The 21,174-nt window shown below is 40.7% G+C and overlaps 1 protein-coding gene and 1 long non-coding RNA gene across 4 annotated transcripts in view; both read left to right on the top strand.

The window, feature by feature from the left end:
* The window catches only part of MAPK8IP1 (mitogen-activated protein kinase 8 interacting protein 1), a 90,364-nt gene that overhangs the window by 6,082 nt on the left and 63,108 nt on the right, over positions 1-21,174 (top strand). Inside the window, exons 2-11 of one of the 3 annotated variants that reach the window (XR_014166922.1) lie at positions 888-996; positions 4,364-4,506; positions 10,479-10,663; positions 11,498-11,586; positions 12,262-12,402; positions 13,302-13,613; positions 14,235-14,386; positions 14,834-15,036; positions 16,413-16,496; positions 16,986-17,125. Coding sequence is in view for 1 of the 3 variants with exons in the window: in XM_081905973.1 (XP_081762099.1) it covers positions 17,124-17,125 (2 nt within the window). In the remaining 2 variants the exon portion in view is untranslated. Of the gene's footprint in view, positions 1-887; positions 997-4,363; positions 4,507-10,478; positions 10,664-11,497; positions 11,587-12,261; positions 12,403-13,301; positions 13,614-14,234; positions 14,387-14,833; positions 15,037-16,412; positions 16,497-16,985; positions 17,126-21,174 lie in introns of those variants that run through there. The other 2 variants (XR_014166923.1, XM_081905973.1) reach the window with 2 other exon arrangements.
* On the top strand, positions 17,132-20,529 carry LOC309366994. Its single transcript, XR_014166927.1, has 2 exons — positions 17,132-17,334; positions 17,369-20,529. It is a non-coding gene; the product is annotated as an uncharacterized lncRNA (long non-coding RNA).

The raw sequence follows: 21,174 nt of genomic DNA, 5'->3' as shown, positions 1-21,174 counted from the left end.
GAGAAAAGCCTAAATTAATAGTGGTAGTTTGACTTTTCCACTCAAATGCAAACAAGGAAGATATGTGATGTGATTCTGAAATTCAATGCTTGTGTATAGAGTTAGAACATGCATTCTAGCAACGAGTCTTGCATTTCTACATTTTGTAATGTAAAATGTCAAAAATTAAACTGTTTATATTCTCTGTTTTGTTTTTAAGTGGAAAAATTCACCTCTACAGTGATAGATGTATGCAAAAGTGGCAGTTCGTGCGTGCGTGTGTGTGTGTGTGTACATTCCTGATTTGGGTATGAAAGGATTGATAGCAAATTGTCACATGGATCATTTCTTAGATGTAGCAATGGGAAAGAAGAATTTATTTGGAAGACAAATCAACTAAGAAAATTAAATGAATGGAAATGAAAAGTATGATTTGTATGAAAAGTATGATTTGTGCACATATTTGTGCAGAATCTAGTGTTATGTGAGAGGATTTACTCTAGTGCAATTAAATGTCTCTTTTCTCTTCACACACCTCTACAATCCTTATATATCCTTCAGAGGGTGCCCAAAGGTAGCTTTGCCTAGCTTGATTCCAACCTAGTATCCTGGCTCAAAGGCAAAAATGTAGAGGAAGAGTTCATCAAGGGTGATGGAAGAGCTCATGCAATTGAATTATTCTCTAGCATAAACATAAACTTCTGATTCCACAACCTGGTATTTCTGATTGGTATTTCTGCCATACATTTTTTTCTTCTTAAGGAGAAGAAAATATAAAATGTAAGTGTTGGCAAAGGACTGCCAAGCACTGATAGATAAGGAGCTGAATTCTTTGCTTTGGAGTTTGAGGACCCTTAACTACTTGACCCAACAGCTGCTGATGCCATCTTATTTCTTCTTCTCCATAGGTTTTTACTCCAGTCCCTGGAAGATTTGGATAACAGTTTACGAAAACTCAACTCACGCTTGTTTGTAGTAAGAGGGCAGCCTACTGATGTTTTCCCAAGACTCTTTAAGGTAAGAAAATTTCTCTGTGTAAAAAGCTTTTAAAGCAGGCTTACTCAAACTCGGCCCTCCAGATGTTTTTGGCCTACAACTCCCATGATCCCTAGCTAGCAGGACCAGTGGTCAGGGATGATGGGAATTGTATTCTCAAAACATCTGGAGGGCCAAGTTTGAGGAAGCCTATTTTAAAGGAAAGTGAATTTTCCTGTAAATTAGGTTTGTATTAAATGGAGCACTAAGGTGAGTGTTATGTTGACACATGGATTTCTCCTTGTGTGACAGAATGTTCTCCTACACACTCCCTAAATCTGTTCTGGGGGTACCACCAACTCTCCAGAGCAAAGCTGGGGTGGGGGGGGAGGGAATCTGCTTGCACTACTGTTAATCCAGGAGCTATCTCAAAAAGTTGAATACCACCCTAAAATCCCATGCCTCACTCAGCTGCTTCTGACTAACATTGATATTTACATTGATTGTAGCCAGACAAAAACATTTAAGGAGGATTGAAATCAGGGCTTATGAGGGGTGTGCCCTGGGGAGAGCCTTGGGGGCCAGATAGAAGGGCCTGGAGGGCCACTTTGGCCCCTGGATGATGTATAAATGTTTGGAAGTGATGGGAGAGCATGCAGCTGCTGTGCCTTCCATTCCTCCACTGATCACATCTCTGCTGCCTATTTTAGCAAGCAGGGTTCTAGTTTTGCCACATAAGAAACTAGACAGGGTGGGGGAACGGCACAACATCTGCATCTTTTGCTTTCTCAGTACTTTTCAAATTGTTAGTTGGGAATCTGCATCAAAACTACAACTATTTCTACCCTGATTGTGGCTGCTTAACCTAGTTCATTGATATCTTAACATCTTATCCTTAAGGGCTTATTCAAGGAACTGAAGTAACTTTTTTGAGGGCTTATGCCATTTCTGTGGTTGTAAATTTTATGTGGAGCAGAAAGTATCCATCTTCTATCTACTGGTCATGCTGAAATTCAGTGTAGTGTACCATTCTGTTCTTAAGTTGTATATGTATATAGCGGCATAGCATGATGAATGGGAAAGATCATGCAGAATTTTGCGTGAAGAATAGAGAAACCTTGCTTTTTTCAAGTTGAGGATTTACATGATAACTTTTATCTCAAATGGTTGTGTAAAGCAAATACGTGTTGGACTCAATTCCAAATAGTCTGTGCACCTGTTTGCCAAAGTTTCCACCTTATGCTTTTATCTTGATTGTACCTAGATCTTGATTTGTGTGAAGCAGAGTTTTCTGCATCATACACACTTCCCTTTGTCATATTTTTAGGATGCTTGCTGTGGCAACCAATTACATCTAACACATTTTGTCAGAGAAAATAGGCCATGTTTTTGACGAGCAAGATGCTGCAAAAAGCTGTAGCTAAGGTTCTAAAGATGCTTGAATTCTTTATATTGTCCTTTCCAGTGCATTGACCATTCAGCTTACGATTTATTCATGATCTATCTAGTAACATTCAACTTTCATGTTTAAAAAACTGGTCTTATGAATAGACTGAAGGGGCTGCACCACACTCTGGGTAGAAATTCTTGTACTTTTGTCTGTTCTGGGATGTTTGCTGGGTGCTTCACTCCAGCTCACACTTTCCCTTAAAAGGAGGGAAGAAAGGGAACAGAAGTCTTGTTACACTAGCGTAACTACACATGCAGAGCATTAGATGCAACACAAGCTTCTCAAGAACTTAATCCGTCCAGCTGGGGACCTACAGTATCAGAATGGGGGCTCTTGTAGCCTCTTGATCCTTCTTTTATCTCTAAATTGTAGTGTGGCCACTGTAATTAGATGTAAAATTTTACATACCTTGTAGGCAATTTTTTTTCAAAATGATGGTGACTTTAATTTGGCTGAATAGAATGGGGGTTGCCAACCCAGCACGTGCAAACACTTTCATTGGTCCCCCTGGCAGGTTCCTCAGGCTCTGAGTTTTCATTTTAAAAATAAGTCAGTCTCTGGCTCTCCTAGAAAGAAAGGCATGGGGCATGTGAAATGAAAGGGAGTGTGATGTGGCTACCTTGCATATTTTTCCTGGTACTGAGGGGTACTCCCTGTTGTTGTTAGACAGCAACACCACCAACGTGTATCTGTGTGTATATATAATCAGCATTGTGTGATTTCCACAATCAGTACATAGCTGACTTCCTATGGTAAGCATAAGGTTGTCAGGGGTGGTTATCTCTCAAATTTTGTGTTATGCCACACTTTCCATGGAAGCCATTTTGTGACTGGCACCCCAGCACTCTCCCAAAATTTGGTATATGAAAATTTTAAAACATGAGATCCTCAATTTCTTGTTAGATTCTGTGAAGCTGTCCTTATATCCTCTGACTAGTTTTTGTTGGCCTGAAACCTGTTCTCCTTTTCACTGGTGGAATCTTCTGCATGTGAAGCATAGGCTTTCCCTTGTGGTGTTTTCTATGGTTGATGTAAGGTCCTATATTGTGTTACTAGATTGGTCATAGATGGCGTTCAATATGCAAGCACAGTTGTACCTTGGTTATCGAACGGAATCCGTTCCAGAAGTCCATTCAACTTCCGAAAACATTCGACAACCAAGGCGCGGCTTCTGATTGGCTGCAGGAGCTTCCTGCACTCAAGCTGAAGCCGCAGAAGCCACGTCGGACGTTCAGCTTCCAAAGAACACTCACTTCCGGGTTTGCGGCATTCAGGAGCCAAAACGTTTGAGTCTCAAGGTGTTCGGGAGCCAAGGTACGACTGTACTGTGGTTTCACAATTTGATACATAATACATATTGTTAACATGAACATGCAACTGGGAGCTGCAACCATGTTGCAGTGTTTCATTATCCCATAAAGGGAGTGTTCTGGTTCAGGTGTCTAGTTATCCTAGAACAGGTGGCTTATAGTGCTGTTTGGGATACACAGAGGCAGACTGGAATTATTTAAATAACGATTTGAACTGGCAAGAAAAAAGGTCAATTTAATCAAGTTTCTCGTTACTATGATTGTAATTAAACAATATTGTGTGTCCTGACATTTATATATACATATACAGAGAGGCGCACAAACACACACTCACACACCAAAATGTCAGCAGCAAACCAAAGAGTTCCTATTTTTGATATTCAGTGAGGATAGCAAGGGAAGTGACCTGAGACACTAAGAAACTACTCTTAAAAAGCAAAGTTTTTTAATGCATTGTGAGAACAGCTATTGTTAGTGGATTATCTTTTGTTTGTATGCGTTAATGCTTATTGTTTAAAATGGGATCCTTTCCCTAATTCTGTCTTTGGATTTCAGCCTACCTTTAAAGTGTTAGTTCTCAGACTTCTATGGTGAGCTAAGAGTGGCATTTCATATTTGTAGTGGGGTAATATTGTGTGGTTTCTTGCAGGAATGGGGAGTGACACGTCTTACCTTTGAATATGACTCTGAGCCCTTTGGAAAAGAGAGAGATGCAGCTATAGTGAAACTGGCTAAAGAAGCTGGAGTATCAGTGATAATGGAGAACTCGCATACCCTTTATGATCTGGACAGGTAAGATATAGATCTGCTTAAGGAGATGCTAAGGTATTATGATATCTGAGGAAAAATAAAACACAAGGTGGGAGAGAATATTTAGGGTTTCTTAACTGATCAGAGTTTCAATTCATCCTATTGTGGTACTACTATAGGATTAAAAGATCTCAAGTTTCATACTGAATTCCATCTTTCGGTGTGGGAATTGGGAAAAGAAGCAGCTGATCCAGAGTTTATAAATTATGAGCTAATTATATTGCTACTACTGCAAAGTGCTATGGAATAAGATCATTATTGCTGCAGGTTTGCAATCTACTGAAGACAAAACATTAGGGAACAGATTCAGCTAACAAGTCCCACTAGCAGAAGCGAGGGCTTATGCTAGCACAACAGGGCTTTCCTCCCCTTGCCTCCCCACAATTGGTGGTGGTGGGGTTTCCAGAAGAACCCATAGAACAGTACATGGAGGGGATTGTTCCACCTGGCAAGCTGAAATGCTTTCAGTGATGGAATGATTGCCATAGCACAACTTTGAATTCTTCCCTAAGGAAGGAGCTGAAGGAGACTGGGAGAAGATGCATGGGATATGTATGCATTCTGTCACAGGGACAATAGGACAAAGAGACTGTGAAACTGGTTGTATGAGACTGTTCAGTCCTTCATTCACTATTGCTCTCTGTTTGTTCTTAAACGAAACATGATTCATTCTCTCACACACCTGTATTCTCGTGGCAAGGCAACAGCACTTAACATAAATATTGTGGTCACAGTTGTACAGGTTTGTATATAGGTGTTAAGCTGCATTGTATTGTTTAAGTGTTTAAATGTTAAGTTAGTAATTGCAAATTTAAATTAAAACAGAAGTATCTTTGGTGTGGCACATCCTGTCTTATTATGATGGTTACTTAAATCCTGACATGCCCTTTACCCAGTCAGGTTCTGTTTTGTCAATGTCTTTCAGAGTCTGTCCAGCTTTGTAATTCTTGAGAGGGGAAGCTGTTCATTCTGCATATGGAATTTTATGCAGTGCTTGCCCATTAATCATTATGCACAATCTACATGTGGAATTCCATGCCCTGTTCTTCCAACTGTTCCAGCCGTGCAAACATTGCAGCTTACCAAAAGGGACACTCCCCCCCCCCCTTTCTCTCATATGCTATTGTGGAGGTTGTTCTAGCTCCCCAATTGGGGATAGGGAGAGGAGTGGGGAAAGCCCTGTTGCATGAGTGGAAGTCCATTTACAAGACCTCTTATAGGGCTGGTTTTATTTAAAGGTTTTGTACATGTTGCAGAAAATGCTTTTTTCTGGCCCTGCCTGTAAACTGCTACCATTTCTGAGCATTTTAATTTTTAAAATTCTTTAGAAATTTTATATTCTCCTTTGTGTCGTGCCTGTACTTATCTACTGTATTTTTAAGTGCAAAACAGCAACAGAGCTCTACCATATTGGTGCCTTGACATTAGGTGTCTTTTAGAGGCTATGTTGGAGGTCCATCTCTAGTCACTGTATTTTAAAAGGAAGCCGCATGTGTTTCTCAGGAAGCCACATTTGCTCTCTCCTCCTTCACAACCCCTCCCCCAGCTTAGAAGCATACTAGGCATACAGCTACTTGGGATCTATATAGTCAGAGCACTCCCCTCCCCACAGTCTTGTGGCTGATGGACTGCCTGGTATTAGAAAAATCTGAAAAGCTGGGGCAGTAGCTAATTACCATATTAGCAAATGTGCTAGTTTCCCTGGTTTTATGTTATTTCATTCAGAGTGGCTGGGTTTGGATATAATGATAAGCTGGCTTTTATTATAAAGGAAATGGGACTAGGCAAGCCTTGGGCTTGCATTTCCTTGCAACCACACCAGAGTGCTAGTGTTGGAAGGGACATGTTAAGACCAAAGCTCACCAAGATTCTTTCCAATGCTGAAAAACTATGGTTATTGTTATGCCCCTCCCCCAACACTTGGTATTTTCCCCTCCCATCCAGCATTAGTTCAGTGTTGTGTTTCAGGCAGTAAACATTTTACATCAACTCAGTGTTAGGTAATTTCAGTTCAGTTTTTTAGGAATTAAATTTTAGTTTGGATATGTGTGTGTTTGCAGTATTGTTATTAGACTTTAAATATAAGTATGCTATATGCCTATGCTGTGTATGAATTGGACAGTGGCTTGAACTGTTTTGTAGCTTGAATTGTTTGTGGAGAAAGTAGCCAAAATAATTCCGCAATCACAGGATGTTTACATTTTTAAAGTATTTAAACTGCTTCCTAGTTTACTGCTGTTAGGAAGAGCCTCTTTCCTTTAGAATCTAGACATTTTATTCTTGGTAGACTGAAGGGTCTGAAGTATAGGGCTGACTGAGATGCCCTCAGCAAATTCTGCAACCTGGTGTATTACTCAGAATTGTAACGTCTAGTCGTTACTAAACATTCAGAGACAATCAGGGAACTTCCTGTAATTAATGAGGATGAGTGAGCTTATTTCATCTGTTGCTGAGAAGCTGCTTAAAATGCTTATAAAAGAGCGTAAAAATATAATTTCCCCCACTATTTAAATGCAGAATTTCTATTGATGGGGAAATAATTGCTTATAAGGGCAGAAAGCTAATGGTGGAGGAAGAAGAACATTTATATGAACTACAGAGTTTGACCGTTTCGGAAAGGGGGAAATCATATGTTGTTGTATGGCCCTCACTTTCTGTCTTTTAATGCTAAAAAGGTCAAATTTTCCTAACTATTTCTTCTCTAAAGAGCATATTTAATTTTAGAGCTCTATTTCAATTTAAAACTTATTTGCTGTTCTTGACTCATTCCTCCTCACACAACATGTAAAAATAAGACATTCACATCTCTATAGTTAAGCTGGGGGAACTTGAGCTGGAGAGTTATGCCCAAGTTCTGCTATTGAGCATGGCTGAGCCAGGGGGGGTTGATCTTCTGTGTTCCTCCTGACAGCTGGACTATGCTGACTCAGTATTTGATCCTCTTGCACTGACCCAGTCAATTTTTGGAGCCCACACACTTACTCTTCACTCTTGGCTTTCTAGTTCACACAGTTTCATTTGCACAGTTCCTTTTGCTTCAATACGTAAGAGGGGATTAGTTTGTTGCTTGGATTCAATAGGTAGAGATATCGTAAGGCAAGGATCTGCCTTCCGTTTTGCGGCTGTTGTGCATTGTTGGGAAGCTAGGTCACGGAGCCATGCATGTGAGTGTAGCTCTGTAAAAGCCTGGATGGCGTGGAGCTCCTCCCCTTTACACGTGCAGATGCCAGGGGAAAGGCAGGCACATGGCTTATGCTGAAACATTAGACTGAAAGCCCAACCCTTTTGCGTAAGTTGTTGACTGGGAGGACGTGGCTGCTGCTCTTGTAACTCCTAGTACACAAGCTGAGCAGGAAGCTGCTTTGGCTTTTTATAAGCTAGCAACTTGGCTCTCTCACTGCCTCTTTAACTCTTCGCATTCTGGCTTTTGAGAGTCTTTAGTTATTTCTGTTCTGGAGGCTTTGTTTCACCAGAGAAAAGATCTGTTGCTTCAGGATCTTCTTAGCTAGGTGTTAATTTCTTTTATACAGAGGGTTCCCTTTTAGAATTGTACAGTATAAAGCAACTAAATGAATGCAGATCGCTTCTGTGTTCAAGCATAGCCTGAATCATTGGTGGGTGCCTGGATCAGAGACTGTCTGAACAGCATGTTCTGTGTGTTGTATGACTTTCAGGAAACCATTCTGTTTTTCTGGGAAACTTAAAGCATCTTCATCTGCATTTCACACCCTGCAGAGGCATTTTGGGTTCATCTTTAAGTTACATTGGTGGCATGACTGACACTGAGAGCATAAACAGTGTGGACTCCTAAACCACATATGAAATAATTATTTTAGTGGTGGAGATCTCTGCACAGTGATGTGGTTAAGCATTCTTAACCACATCAGTAAATTTCTTTTTAAGGCAGTTTTGCAGCTGTGATTGAAACTACCTAAGCACGAAACTCACAAAAAATAAGTTCTTGACAACAACCAAACCACAAGTTTGTGTTTCTCAGCCTCAGTTGGAACTAGAAAAGTGTCACCAGTATGCTGATGACACTTGACTCTGACTCTCTTAAACAGCTGAACTAGGAATGGCTGTGCAAGGCCTGGATTCGTGTCTGGACATGCAAGTGGACTGAATGGGGCCAGTAAGCTGAAGCTGAATCCTAATAAGACATACATACCATATGCAAGTGATTTCAGTGTCTGGGAGATAGGTCAATTACCTGGCAGGATTGTGCTCACTTTGAAGAAGCAGGTTCATAGTCAGGGGATATTCCTGGATCCATCATCATCACTTGAAACCCAGGTGTCCTCAGTGACCAACTTTGCCTTGTTAAATAAATGCAACTGTTCTAGGGGCAGAATAACTTGACCAAAGTCAGTCTTGTGTTGGTAACCTCAAGCCTTGATTACTGTCTGGGTCTGCATTCTGGCTTGGTCCAGAAGTTGCAGTTGGTGCAGAGACACCTAGCCTGTTAACTGGAGTGACCTATTGGCAATACAATAGCACCTGTGCACTGGGATCTGCACTGCCTGCCAATATGTTACTGGAACAGATTCAATGATTTAGTTTTCTTTTTTAAATCTTTGACCAAGATACCTGAGAAGTCTCCTTACCCCTTGAATACTGGTGCAGTCATCAGGGGACTGCTGCTTGTAGGGTTGCACATTCCCAAGGTCTGTTTTCTGGTGACATGGAGCAGGGTTTTTAGTGTAGCAGCCCCATGGTTGGGTATTGAGCTGCTGCTGACTCTTCTGGGATTTTGGCACCTGTTAAGGCATTTTGTATTCCACCAGACCTGCCCAGAAGGATAATTCTAGTCTGCCAACTGTTAATTTAGGAATAGTATGATTTTATAGATTATTATTAATGTATTTATTTTGGTCTGGTACATTGCTCTTGTAGTGGGGTGGGGCTTCCAGGCCATAGATGTCATGAAGAAGAGTACTGAGGAATACTTAGAATCATAGAATTATAGAGTTACAAAGTACCCCAAGGGTCATCTAGTCCAACTCTCTGCAATGCAGGATTCTCAACTAAAGCAATCATGATAGATTGCCATCCAACCTCTGCTTAAAAACCTCCAGTGAAGGAGAGCCCCAATCTCCGGAGTTCGTTCCGCTGTCAAACAGCTATTACTGTCAGAAAGTTCTTCTGAATGTTTAGTCGCAATCTTCTTTCTTGTAACTTGAACCCATTGGCTTGTGTTCTATCTTCCAGAGCAGGAGAAAACAAGCTTACTCCCTCTTCAATGTGACTATCCTTTAGATATGGGAAGATGGCTCTCATATCTCCTCTCAGTCTTCTCTTATCCTGGCTAAACATACCCAGCTTCCTCAACCGTTCCCAATAAAGCTTGGTTTCCAGACCCTTCAGCTTCTTGGTCGCCCCCCTCTGCACACATTCCAACTTGTCAGTACCCTTCTTAGATTCTGGTGCCCAGAAGTGGACACAGTACTCCGGGAGTGGCCTGACCAAGATCAAATGAAGTGATATTATTACTTCCCTAGACCCTGGACACTAGACTTCTATTGCTGCAGCCTAGAATAGCATTAGTTTTTTTTTGCTGCTGCGTCACACTGTTGACTCATGTTAAGCTTATGGTCTACTAAGACCCCTAGATCCTTTTCACATGTTCCCCATCTTATATTTGTGCAGCTAGTTCTGCCTGCCTAAGTGTAGAACCTTACATTTGCCCCTATTGAAATTCATTTTGTTAGTTTTGGCCCAGTTCTCCAATCTCTTAAGGTCATCCCAATCCTGTCTTCTGTGGCATTAGCTACTTGTTAGTGGCTAAAGCTGGAAATGTGAGAGAATAGGATTGCAGTGTCTGTTTTGTGAGTTTTAGCCCTCCCACAAAATATCTGAAAGAGTGACTGATCCTAAATGTATTGAGGGAAATGCTACTTCCCTACACAACTTATGGCAGCAAAACTTTTAAAACTACTTCTTTCTCCAATCTGCAGGATAATTGAATTGAATGGGCATAAACCTCCGCTGACGTACAAGCGTTTCCAGGCCATCATAAGTCGCATGGACCTGCCCAAGAAGCCAGTTGCCACAGTTACAAATCAACAGATGGAGATATGCAGGACTGAGATCCAAGAAAATCATGACGAAACTTATGGCGTTCCATCCCTGGAGGAGCTTGGTACGTTGCAGAACTGCAGGACAGCTACACCAGCTTTCAATGGGCTTGGAATAGATGGACTGTAGTACTCTTCTTGCCTGGCCTGTTCTGGTTCTGTCTTTAGAAACAAATTTGAGATTATCAGTGCACCTTGGGAAAATCAGTGGATTAGCTGTGGTACTATACCTTGTATGGGTACTATACCTTGTGTTGGGTCATTGTAAGAAATCACTAATTACAGGCTGGTAATTGAAATAATTTATATATTGAAAATTGTGTGTCGGAAAATAGAACATAGTATTTCTTCTGTACCTTGGTTTGTACCTTGGTTCCATACTAGTCCCCTAATATTGCTCCTAACCCAACTATGTCAGTCATTTCTTTATGAGCAGGCAAAAATCAGATTGTTAATCTTTAACACACTAGATTGGACTGAAAATTTTGTTGCTAAGCAGGTTGTTTAACTTTAGAAATGAGCAAGTGGAAACGACTCCTCCATTATATCAGCTCTCTGGAAGTGCTCCAAGCTACATGGCTGTTGTTTTATTGAATTTTCTACACACTCTCTCTCTTCCCACCCCCCTCCATTTCAGTTTGAGGGTTGGTTTTCAAGGGTTATAATCAATAGTTTTGCAGAAAAATATGTACTTATGTTTTCCTAGGTTTTATAGCATATGCTGCAGGGGTGTGTACCTTATTAAAACCTTTATTCAAAGGTGCCCTCTGCTGGTTGTCAGTGGTCATTTCATGCTGTATAGTGCAGAACACATTTCGTTAATACACTGCACAAGATTGAATTAAAGCCATATCTGTTGACTGAGTTCTATATTAACACCCTCTTCCATTCTCTTTCAGGCTTCCCCACTGAGGGTCTTGCTCCAGCTGTTTGGCAAGGAGGAGAGACTGAAGCATTAACTCGTCTGGATAAGCACCTGGAAAGAAAGGTAACCTTATAATCTGTATTGCAAAATAATGCATCAGGGAAGGAAGGGTACCCTTTGCTGTGCTATTACCAGTGTCTTAGTTTCTAATGCTTTCACCCTGCTGAAACTAATAATGAAATACCAAATCATTTCATACTTTCTTGCCTTAATCTAGATCTTACATGTTCTTTTCTTACTCTTGTAAATGCATACACATTTTATATCCCAGTATTGTTGTCTGGTGTGCACCAATGAACTGTGATTGAAATAAAGTCAAGTTTGTGTACAGTCCACCTACATTTTCCTTTTTTAATATTAGCCTATTATATACTTCAGTTTCTGACACACTGGTGTGGTGTCTGGTATATTGACCTATATCCCTTGCTTTCTTTGGTAGTGATTAATTGTACTGGAAGAAAGCCAGCCTTAATGGACACTCTTAGTGGTGAATTCCCTTAACTAGTAACAGTCAGAGTTTGAAAGTTAGGAAAATAAAGTGTGGTACACATAACACTGGCAAGTCATGACAAGATGTGCCTCCCTGTTCTCCCCATGCAAAGAAAAAAACAATTTGAAGGTCCCTGCAACTGGTAGATTGTTAGTAGCATCAAATAACACTTGTTTATAGAATTTCACAGAAGGTTGTTTTAAGGTCCATGACTGTTTTCTTTTCTCCCTTTACCTGAATCCTTCAAGGCATGGGTTGCGAATTACGAGAGGCCAAGGATGAACGCCAATTCACTGTTGGCCAGTCCCACAGGGCTCAGCCCCTACCTTCGGTTTGGGTGCTTGTCTTGCCGCTTATTCTACTACCGGCTCTGGGAACTATACAGAAAGGTAAGAATCAGAAAGAATCTTCCTTCAACAAGATATCTTAAGTCCGGGAATCAAAATGAATCTGAGCATTTAGTGAGATGTTAATTCTCTTCATGTCTCTAGTAGACCTTATATCTGTAATCATTTCCAACATCTTGACGTAGTCATTGAAATGTATTAATTTGCATTTCAACCTCCTAGGTGTCTGCACTTCCCAGGGAATATTGGAATATTTTAAGTTTGTTTATACTGCCTTACATGCATATTCCAAGGGCATCTTACAAAGGAACAGACAAAATTATAAAAACAACAGGAGATTATAATTGCATCTAAAAAGGTGTTTGCTTGGTGGCAAAAGGGCAATCAAGTGCGTGCCACCTGAATCCTTCTGTAGAGAGAAAACCACAATCAAAATGATAAGGTGATGGAGCAACTCCCCTGTGAGGAAAGGTTACAGCATTTGGAGGAAGAGGTTGCTGGATTAGATAGCTATTGGCCAGGTCCAACAGGCTCTTCTTATAAGAGTACTCCACAGCTCGGATGTCATCACTAAGAAAACCTCTCTGCTGTTTTATAGCTGGAACTGATTACAAAGGAATAACACATTGCTTGAGTTACATTTTTCTGAACATATTTTCAGTAGATGGTTCCCTCACACTGGCTGCTTTAATTTTGCCCTTTTAAGGCCTTTCTGTGGATTTTGTATACAAGCAAAGTTTAAAGCAAATATTCTGACCTTAGGTAATTATTTTTAGTAAAGGTATGCTTGGGAACAGGTGTTTTAAAAGCTTACTACCTTGATCTCGTAGTAGAAGTTTACTGAAGCTATAACCCTAATTAGAGTGCAGAATCTATTGGTATGTCAAAAAACTCTGATACTATCTTATTGGTATATGTCTCTTTCTTCCTGTCATCTCTAGGTGAAGCGGAATAGCACTCCACCATTGTCGTTATATGGCCAGTTACTCTGGAGAGAATTTTTTTATACAGCTGCCACAAACAATCCCCAATTTGACCGTATGGAGGGGAACCCAATTTGTATTCAGATCCCATGGGACAGGAATCCTGAAGCCTTGGCAAAGTGGGCAGAAGGCAAGACAGGCTTCCCCTGGATTGATGCTATCATGACGCAATTGAGACAGGAGGGTTGGATTCATCACCTGGCCCGGCATGCTGTAGCCTGCTTTCTGACCAGAGGAGACCTTTGGATCAGCTGGGAGTCAGGCGTAAGGGTGAGTAACGAAGAAAAGAGACAGAAAGTATATGTTGGCAGTAAAGAGCTGTGAAACAGCTCTACAGGCAGCACAGCACTACCATAGCTCACTGAAATGATCCTCCCATTCTAAGGAACCTCTTGAAATGTAATATATGATAAGCACATTCAATTCTTGGGATCTGTCGGAAAGTCCCTGAAATGCAGCATTATTATCACCCCACCCATCTGACTGGGTTGCCCCAGCCACTACTATATTAACATGGTAGTAATCCTGTTCCATAAGAGCAAATACTGGAAACTTAAGTGACAATATCCCAGAAATCAAATTCAACTGGACTACCTGACAGTAGCATAGCTTTGTTTTTTGTTGCCATTGTGCATGGAGAACATAGCAGTGGTAACTTCAAATAGAAAAAAAAATGTGCTTTTCCTGTCTGAGCAGGCAAGCTTCCACAAACTGTATCTTGCTGTCTAGTTTCTTTTATTTTTTTCATTCTCCCATGGTCTGGGTTCACTGAATATTACAAAATGATCAGTGATGTTGTAGGTGATAGTTGGCTTCACATCATCCCTGCCCCCTGTCACTGAGACTTTACTGAAGGACTTTCCTCACTGAGTTCACCCCTCTTTATTCCAGGTGTTTGATGAGCTGCTGCTAGATGCAGATTTCAGCGTGAATTCAGGCAGCTGGATGTGGCTTTCGTGCAGTGCTTTTTTCCAACAGTTCTTCCACTGCTACTGCCCTGTTGGTTTTGGACGTCGAACAGATCCCAGTGGTGACTTCATCAGGTGAGCAAAGTGTCCCGTTATGTCGCTGGAGCTTGTCAGTTCAGTCAAGCTGCAGCCGAGGGAGAGATGGAAACACAATCATTCCACTAGCTCTTCTGAGAGACTGGATACCACTGGTGTTTCCATTGTGGCTGGTCATTAGAATCATAGAATTGTAGAGTTGGAAGGGATCCCAAGGGTCATCTATCCAACCCCCTGCAATGCAGAACTATTACATTTTTGTTTTTAGCTTGATGGTTTTCCTCTTCCCTCCTCATCCCCTTTTGGTGTGCTGTCTTTTAGTGATTATCTTGTTTTTATTGATCTTATGTAAGTTGCTCTCGGAGCCTTTTTGGCTGAAGAGTGAGGACAATGCTGAAAGTAAGATGCAGACCTGCCTCCTTTTGTGATTGGGGCAGTTGATTGTTTATAGTACTAAGTGAAGGTCTCACTCAATTTATGTTGCAGGCGATATCTTCCCAAGTTGAAAGGTTTTCCCTCGCGCTACATCTATGAGCCATGGAATGCTCCTGAGTCGGTGCAGAAGGCAGCAAAATGTATCATTGGGGTAGACTATCCCAAACCCATGGTGAACCATGCAGAGGCCAGCCGAATGAACATAGAGCGCATGAAACAGATCTACCAGCAGCTCTCACGCTACAGAGGCCTTTGTAAGTACTGAGTACTACATAATACATTGGGTTTTACTAAACCATCTAAGCTGATCAAATGTCATCCAGCCTTTACAAGGAAGAAATGGCTTCTACTAGGTGTTAGGGTTTGTGCTTCTAGCAGACCATGAATCGCTCTGTAAGTAGTGTGTAATGTTTGAAAAAGCAGGAGACAGAACTTCTTCAGAACTGAAACCAAACACAAAGACACTTGGGGACCCATTATATGTAGCACACATTGGAATAGAGAGGCATAAGCAATGAAGAATTAAGATTCTGACTTTATGCTGTGACCACTGCTCATCACAATATAGCTGTAAGAGAAAACATAAAACAGAACAATATAAACCAACTTGCATGACAATAAATAAAATGCCTAAGATACAGAATAAAAGATCCTTCCAGGAAAACAAAGGATATCATTAGTTGGTCACTTTTACAGCTCACAGCTGTAAAGGTATCTGTAGATATCTACTGCAGCAAAGAAGGCCCCTCTGAATATTATTAAACATACCTGTTTACAGGTAGAACATATTTTGTAAGCGGACCAGCCCCTGTGAAGCACAAATAAACTATCTGGAGCTGTTACGAAGGAACCATATAAAACGTAAGGCTAAGTATATGATCAGAATTGTGCAGCAAGTATTATAATATACCAGTGCTGGGATCTTGGTTACTCTCCTCATCAAATATTCTGCCAGCTTGACAGGCTTCCTATTATTACTATTACATTTAAATAAAACTGCCCTCTAGCTGTAAACAGATGGTCTTGTAGCTGAAAATTAAACTGGAATGTTATGAATTGGATGCCTTTGGCAACTTAATGTTTAAGTGGCTTCTATTGTGATTAACTGTTAATTTCCAAAATAGGAAATCTTCATCTCATGTTTCATTGGATTAATATGTGGGATGGGAATTAGTGGCAGTGGAGTCTAGTGATTCTGCTCCTGCCTGTAGGACCATTCCCTGGGAATGGCTTAGAGTTGGCCCCCTGACATTGTGCTGCGCCTTCAGATGTATATACAGACATGTTAAAAGAAGTTACATTCAGGAATCAACATTGCAGCACATGTAGATTCCCTGACACTTTATAGTAGTCTTTCTTCTTCCCTCAGTATCTTAGAACCCTGTTGCCTTTGCAATCAGACAAGCGTCCATAATCTTAATATTTCTCCACCTGCTGAAAACATTTCTAGACAATTAATTTGATTCTGTGTTGGTTAGTTGTTTTGTATTTCATGATGTTTTAATGCTTATATTGTATGTCACCATGATGCCTTTTACAGAAGTTGGCAGTTTTGGAGTACTGTACTAGTATAAATCAGTAAATAATGAAAAGTTGCCTGTTCTTTAATGGAACCATTAACTTTGTGCAGGTTTATTGGCCTCTGTCCCTTCCAGCATGGAAGACCTCAGCGCCCCCGTCACAGACCCTTCTGCAAGCCAAGGTAGCTGCACAAGTGAGTAGGCATTATTTGCATATTTTATGAACCTTTTAATAGGAACTTGGGAAATCATAAATAACTGTAAGATTAGTTCCACAAGGAATGTAGGTGGTGGAGTCTAGTTTAGGAGTTTTGTTTAAGAGTTGATGTGTCTCTCCTAGAATTTTTGTAAGACTGAAGTGAATCAGCAAACATAGTCTATTCTGTACCTGAAGCCTGCCTAAGCATGAGATGGCTTGAAAGAAAAGCTGGAATGAACAACTGACAAGAATCTTCTGATCCCTACTCTGGTCTGAAGGTGAAAATATCAGTACTTGCTTCAGTGCCAAAATATGAACTGAAATCATGAAGGGAGTCTTTGCAATATAAGAAAGGGTCTTTAGCAATTTCCCCTCTCAGCTGCTGCCTGTATTTTCCATCCAGTGTTGCAAATAGTTTGATAGTCTATAATATTTGAGTTTCTTGAGAGAAGTGTCCTAGTAATTCTTCTTTAACATTTTGTAGTGCCAAGGCAGTCACACTATGGCCAGACATCTCCAAAACGGAAGCTTAATGTTGTAGAAGAACACAATGGAGAGCTGTACAAACGGGCCAAGGTGATGCCCGCGCAAATTCCAAAGAACCTACGACAAGAAATTGTACATGTGAGTAGCTAGCATATACGTGAAACTTGAGCCCTTTAAGTTACCTACATTTTTGCTCCATGACTACTATTCAGCCATCACTACACCTGTTGGTTCAGGACAGGCATCAGCACCTAGCACCTGGCATCCACAGCTAGCTGCTGAGGACCCATGACCCCAGCAGGGCCTACCATTGATGCCTGCCCTCAACCTTTCTTTAAGACAAGGTGGTTTTTTCTGGCCTAGCACTCCAAACAGCACCAGGCAGCTGAATTTAGCCTCCCATTTTAATTTCTCATAGCTACCAGATGCAGTGCTGCTTAAGAGTATTGCTGTAGTACCCACCACTGCAGTTCCTTGGTGATCTGTCTTAGGTCACCTTCCATTTATCTTATCCTAATTAACCCTTCTCTGCCCAAAACCTCTATGCTGCTGCTTCTGGTCTAGCTCCATATTGTCATTTCACTAGATAGCTTTCTGCTACCTTCTCCTAAAAATGAGCTACTTGTCTGTTGTCTTTTTCTGTCTGTACCCTTTTTTCCTTTTCTCTGCCTCTTGGGAATGCTTTTGTTCTTCATTTTTCCCTGGGTACAGAACCTTGAAATCCTTGCAACTCTCCTGGCCTCTCTTTTATTTGACCTGCTATAAAAACTTGATGTTTCCAGTCTTTAAAAATGGCTACAACTTTGCATTTTTATCTCTATTGCAAATACATGACTTACTCTTATTGGCATCCATTTTTCACCTGCTATTTTTTTAACTTTGCTGTTCATTTAGTGGTGGTAGTTTTTCTCTCTCTACCTTGTTTTGCCCCCATTCCTCATTACACTTCCTTCATTGACTTCTTTCTTCTTATTGGATCCAGTTTATTACTACTATTGATTTTCAATCTCTGCACCATTTGTATCCTTATCTAGCTCGTCTGTCCTCTATTTCCTTTTTCATCTCTAGTCTGCCAATACTCTCAGACTGCAGCTCACTGCCCTCCAATACCTGTACTTTGTTCTTCTTGCAATAGTTTAAGCTATGCCCTAAAACATTTCTCACAAACCTCTTTCTTTGCCAGCAGTCTTGCTCTGTTTAGATTGTATATCTGCAAATAGCCTTGTTTCCGAGGGAGAAAACTAACCTGTGGGCTCTTTTATTTCTTTACAGCCTGAATGAGAAACTGACAAGGCAAAAGTCAGGTTCTGGAATAGGTACTTCAGTAGCAGAGAAGGATTTTTGCCAGAAGGATCAGAACATTGACCAACAACTTTACCCATCAAGTGTGTTAATGTGTAACACAGATTCCACACCAGGCCTCTTAAACTCCTGTGCAGGATGCAGTGAGCAAGCTTCATCAATAACCAAAAGCCCTGGAGAACAAATCTCTGGCTTTCCTGAGATACAGTTGGAGTCTGCAAAGAAACGACATTGAATAAGACTTGCTCATTCCTCAATGTATACCTGTTACTTCAGGTGGGATCCATTTGTTGCTCAATTTAGAGCATCCCTTAGTGTTCACTCATCACTTACTAGCAGGTTACCGAGGTGAACCATGCAAAATATTTAATGGTGCTTATCATAGTTCCAGGAGCTGCATCTATTAAACACTCCAATTACTGTCTCTGCTATTCAAACTAGAGTAACACCGTGCACCCTGGTGTGCACACCAACAAAAATACGTAGACTGCCAAAACGGTGGCATGTATTGATACAAAAGAGAACAGTGCAGTAACAGCAGTGACCAGTTTGACTTAGGACAGCAATAGTAAGTAAGATGGATGGCCAGAATGGCAATAACTATTCAGTTAGGTGTGAAAATCCACTATGGCTCTCCAACACATAGTGTTCATGTTTCTATTCATTGATGCTGAAAAGAGGTATCTTAGACTGGAATACAGTTCTGCAAGAGTGCAGAATATAATACTGGCCACAGAACTTTGCTTCCATTAAAAATGCTGATTTCAGTTTTTACAAAAGCAAGTTTCTAGTCCTTGTGGTTGCAAAGACATGCTTGGAGCGTGTGCATATTGTTCCTGCTGACCTCTCAGAAGCTTGATGAACTGCTGAGTGAGATTTCCTGTGGTCAGAAGGTATAGCTTCTTGCCTCTCTCCACAATTAGCAGAAGTGGAGTAAATTAGGCAAAATAAAAGACCAAATGTACTTCATTTGCATAATTTACACAGTTCAGAAAGCTGAGTTTCTCAGCAAAATCAGATCACTATAGCATTTTTTAAAAAATACTATAACAGTCCTGCTTGTGTGAACTTGCTTTTTTGAGTACCTCAGAAGCCGTGCCAGTTTTGAATGAGTTTTCTGACATTGCTGAAAACTCATTCAGTCTCTCCTTTTACTGCAATCAGTTCATGGAATGGATTGAATCATGTCTATTGTGACTTATGTGGAGTTAATGTGGCACTGGGAGTAAGACGGAAAAGACCTCTTCTGTGTGGATTTTCCTAGCAATCTTCTTCCAATGTAGTTGGTCCCTTTCCCCCCGGCTGTAGGTTGCAGTGCATTTGCCTCTCTTTTGTTGAAGTACTCCTCAAGTCCTGGAGTACTTGGAATTCTAGCCAGATAACATAATAGCGCCTTCAGATTATTGATCATGCTTTCTTGATTTGTTTTCAGTGTAACCTTGGCAGGGTTTATTCTGCCCCACCCCCCAGTCCAGTCTCAGATCAGTGGGAAATACTGAGTTTGTGATCTTGAGAGGAGATTGTTTTATATAGCAGGTCTCATATATTAACATGAGCTGTTCCGAGTAATATTTTTTCCTGTGTGAAGCACTTCAATTGTGTTAGAAGTTAGAGTCTAAGAAGCTTATCACAGATGGATTCTCAGCAGTATATGAAGCTATATAATGCCCTAATGGTTAACTCTCTTTTTACAACATTACCTCTGTCAAAATGGGTGACCTAGCCTTTTTGAATGTTGAGACAGTGAAGGACAGCCTTGATGACACCTTGGAAGACATGGGGAAACCATCATTCTAATTGGGGAGCATGTGAAAACCATTTTCAGTAACACTTCTCTGAAAGCTTAACCACTACACTTGTTCATTGAAACTCTTGGACACACTTCACAAACAAACTAGATTACTTATTCAGGCCTCTTGTTGGATTCCTGACTTCCTAAGCCATCATTTCTGGCTCCTCCCTAGCAGAAAGACAAGTATAATCCATATTATCTGGTGTTCTGTCTCCAGAATGCTTAGTGGAACTGAAAGTAGTGATGAAGGAGTGAGCCCTATTTCCTACTTCAGAGGAAAGAAATGCACTTTCTTAATTTCAAATTCAAACTGTGACTTCAGTTCCTTAAAATGTATTCCTGCTTTTACAGTTGTGTTGTAACTATTAACTTGTTTTATAAATGTCTTTATCCCCGAATTTCTTGTCTTGGTTAATTTGAATTGTTAATAAATCCAGCAAACCCAGGACTGGTTGCCTTGTATTTGATGTCTGGAAATGGAGTGCACAATTCTGGAACAACATATAGTGCTTCTGTTCTTCCCCTTTACCAGGAGTGGCTAATGTGTTGCTCTCCAGATGTTGTTGAAGCACAACTTCCATCATTCCTGACAATTGGCCATGCTGACTGGGGCTGATGGGAGTCCCAAAAACAACTGGAGGGACCTATGGTTTAAATATTGGTGGCAAAACGTGCCCAGGAACATTCCTGATGCATTTTGCTTTTAAATAAAAATGCAGGAAAAATAGTTTTGGAAGGCTTAAGACAAAAGCGGTTTGCCTTCCATGAGGCAAAGGTCAATAACAGAAAAACCATGCTAGTAACATAGATCAGTTATTAAAAGTGCCAACGGTGCTTTACCAAATACAAGTGAACAAATCTGCCCAAGGTGTTTACAACCTAAAATATAACACACAGGAATTGGATTCAGGGACAAACAGAGAAGGATTGTGGTGGTTTGAGTAAACTACTACAAAATGGACGTGTGCTGTAGCCCTGAGGTACAAGAATCAGCTTTCATTTACACTTGTGCAGCTCCTGTAGTGCAAGAAGATTGAAAATCTGCAGAGGTTGGTTCTTAATTAAACTGAATCAAAAAGAGCTCTATGTTGTA

Source organism: Podarcis melisellensis, assembly GCF_964234715.1.
Source record: "Podarcis melisellensis genome assembly, chromosome: 1".
Lineage (NCBI taxonomy): Eukaryota > Metazoa > Chordata > Lepidosauria > Squamata > Lacertidae > Podarcis > Podarcis melisellensis.
The sequence above is the reverse complement of the archived record's forward strand: the minus strand, read 5'-3'. Positions and strand labels throughout refer to the sequence as shown.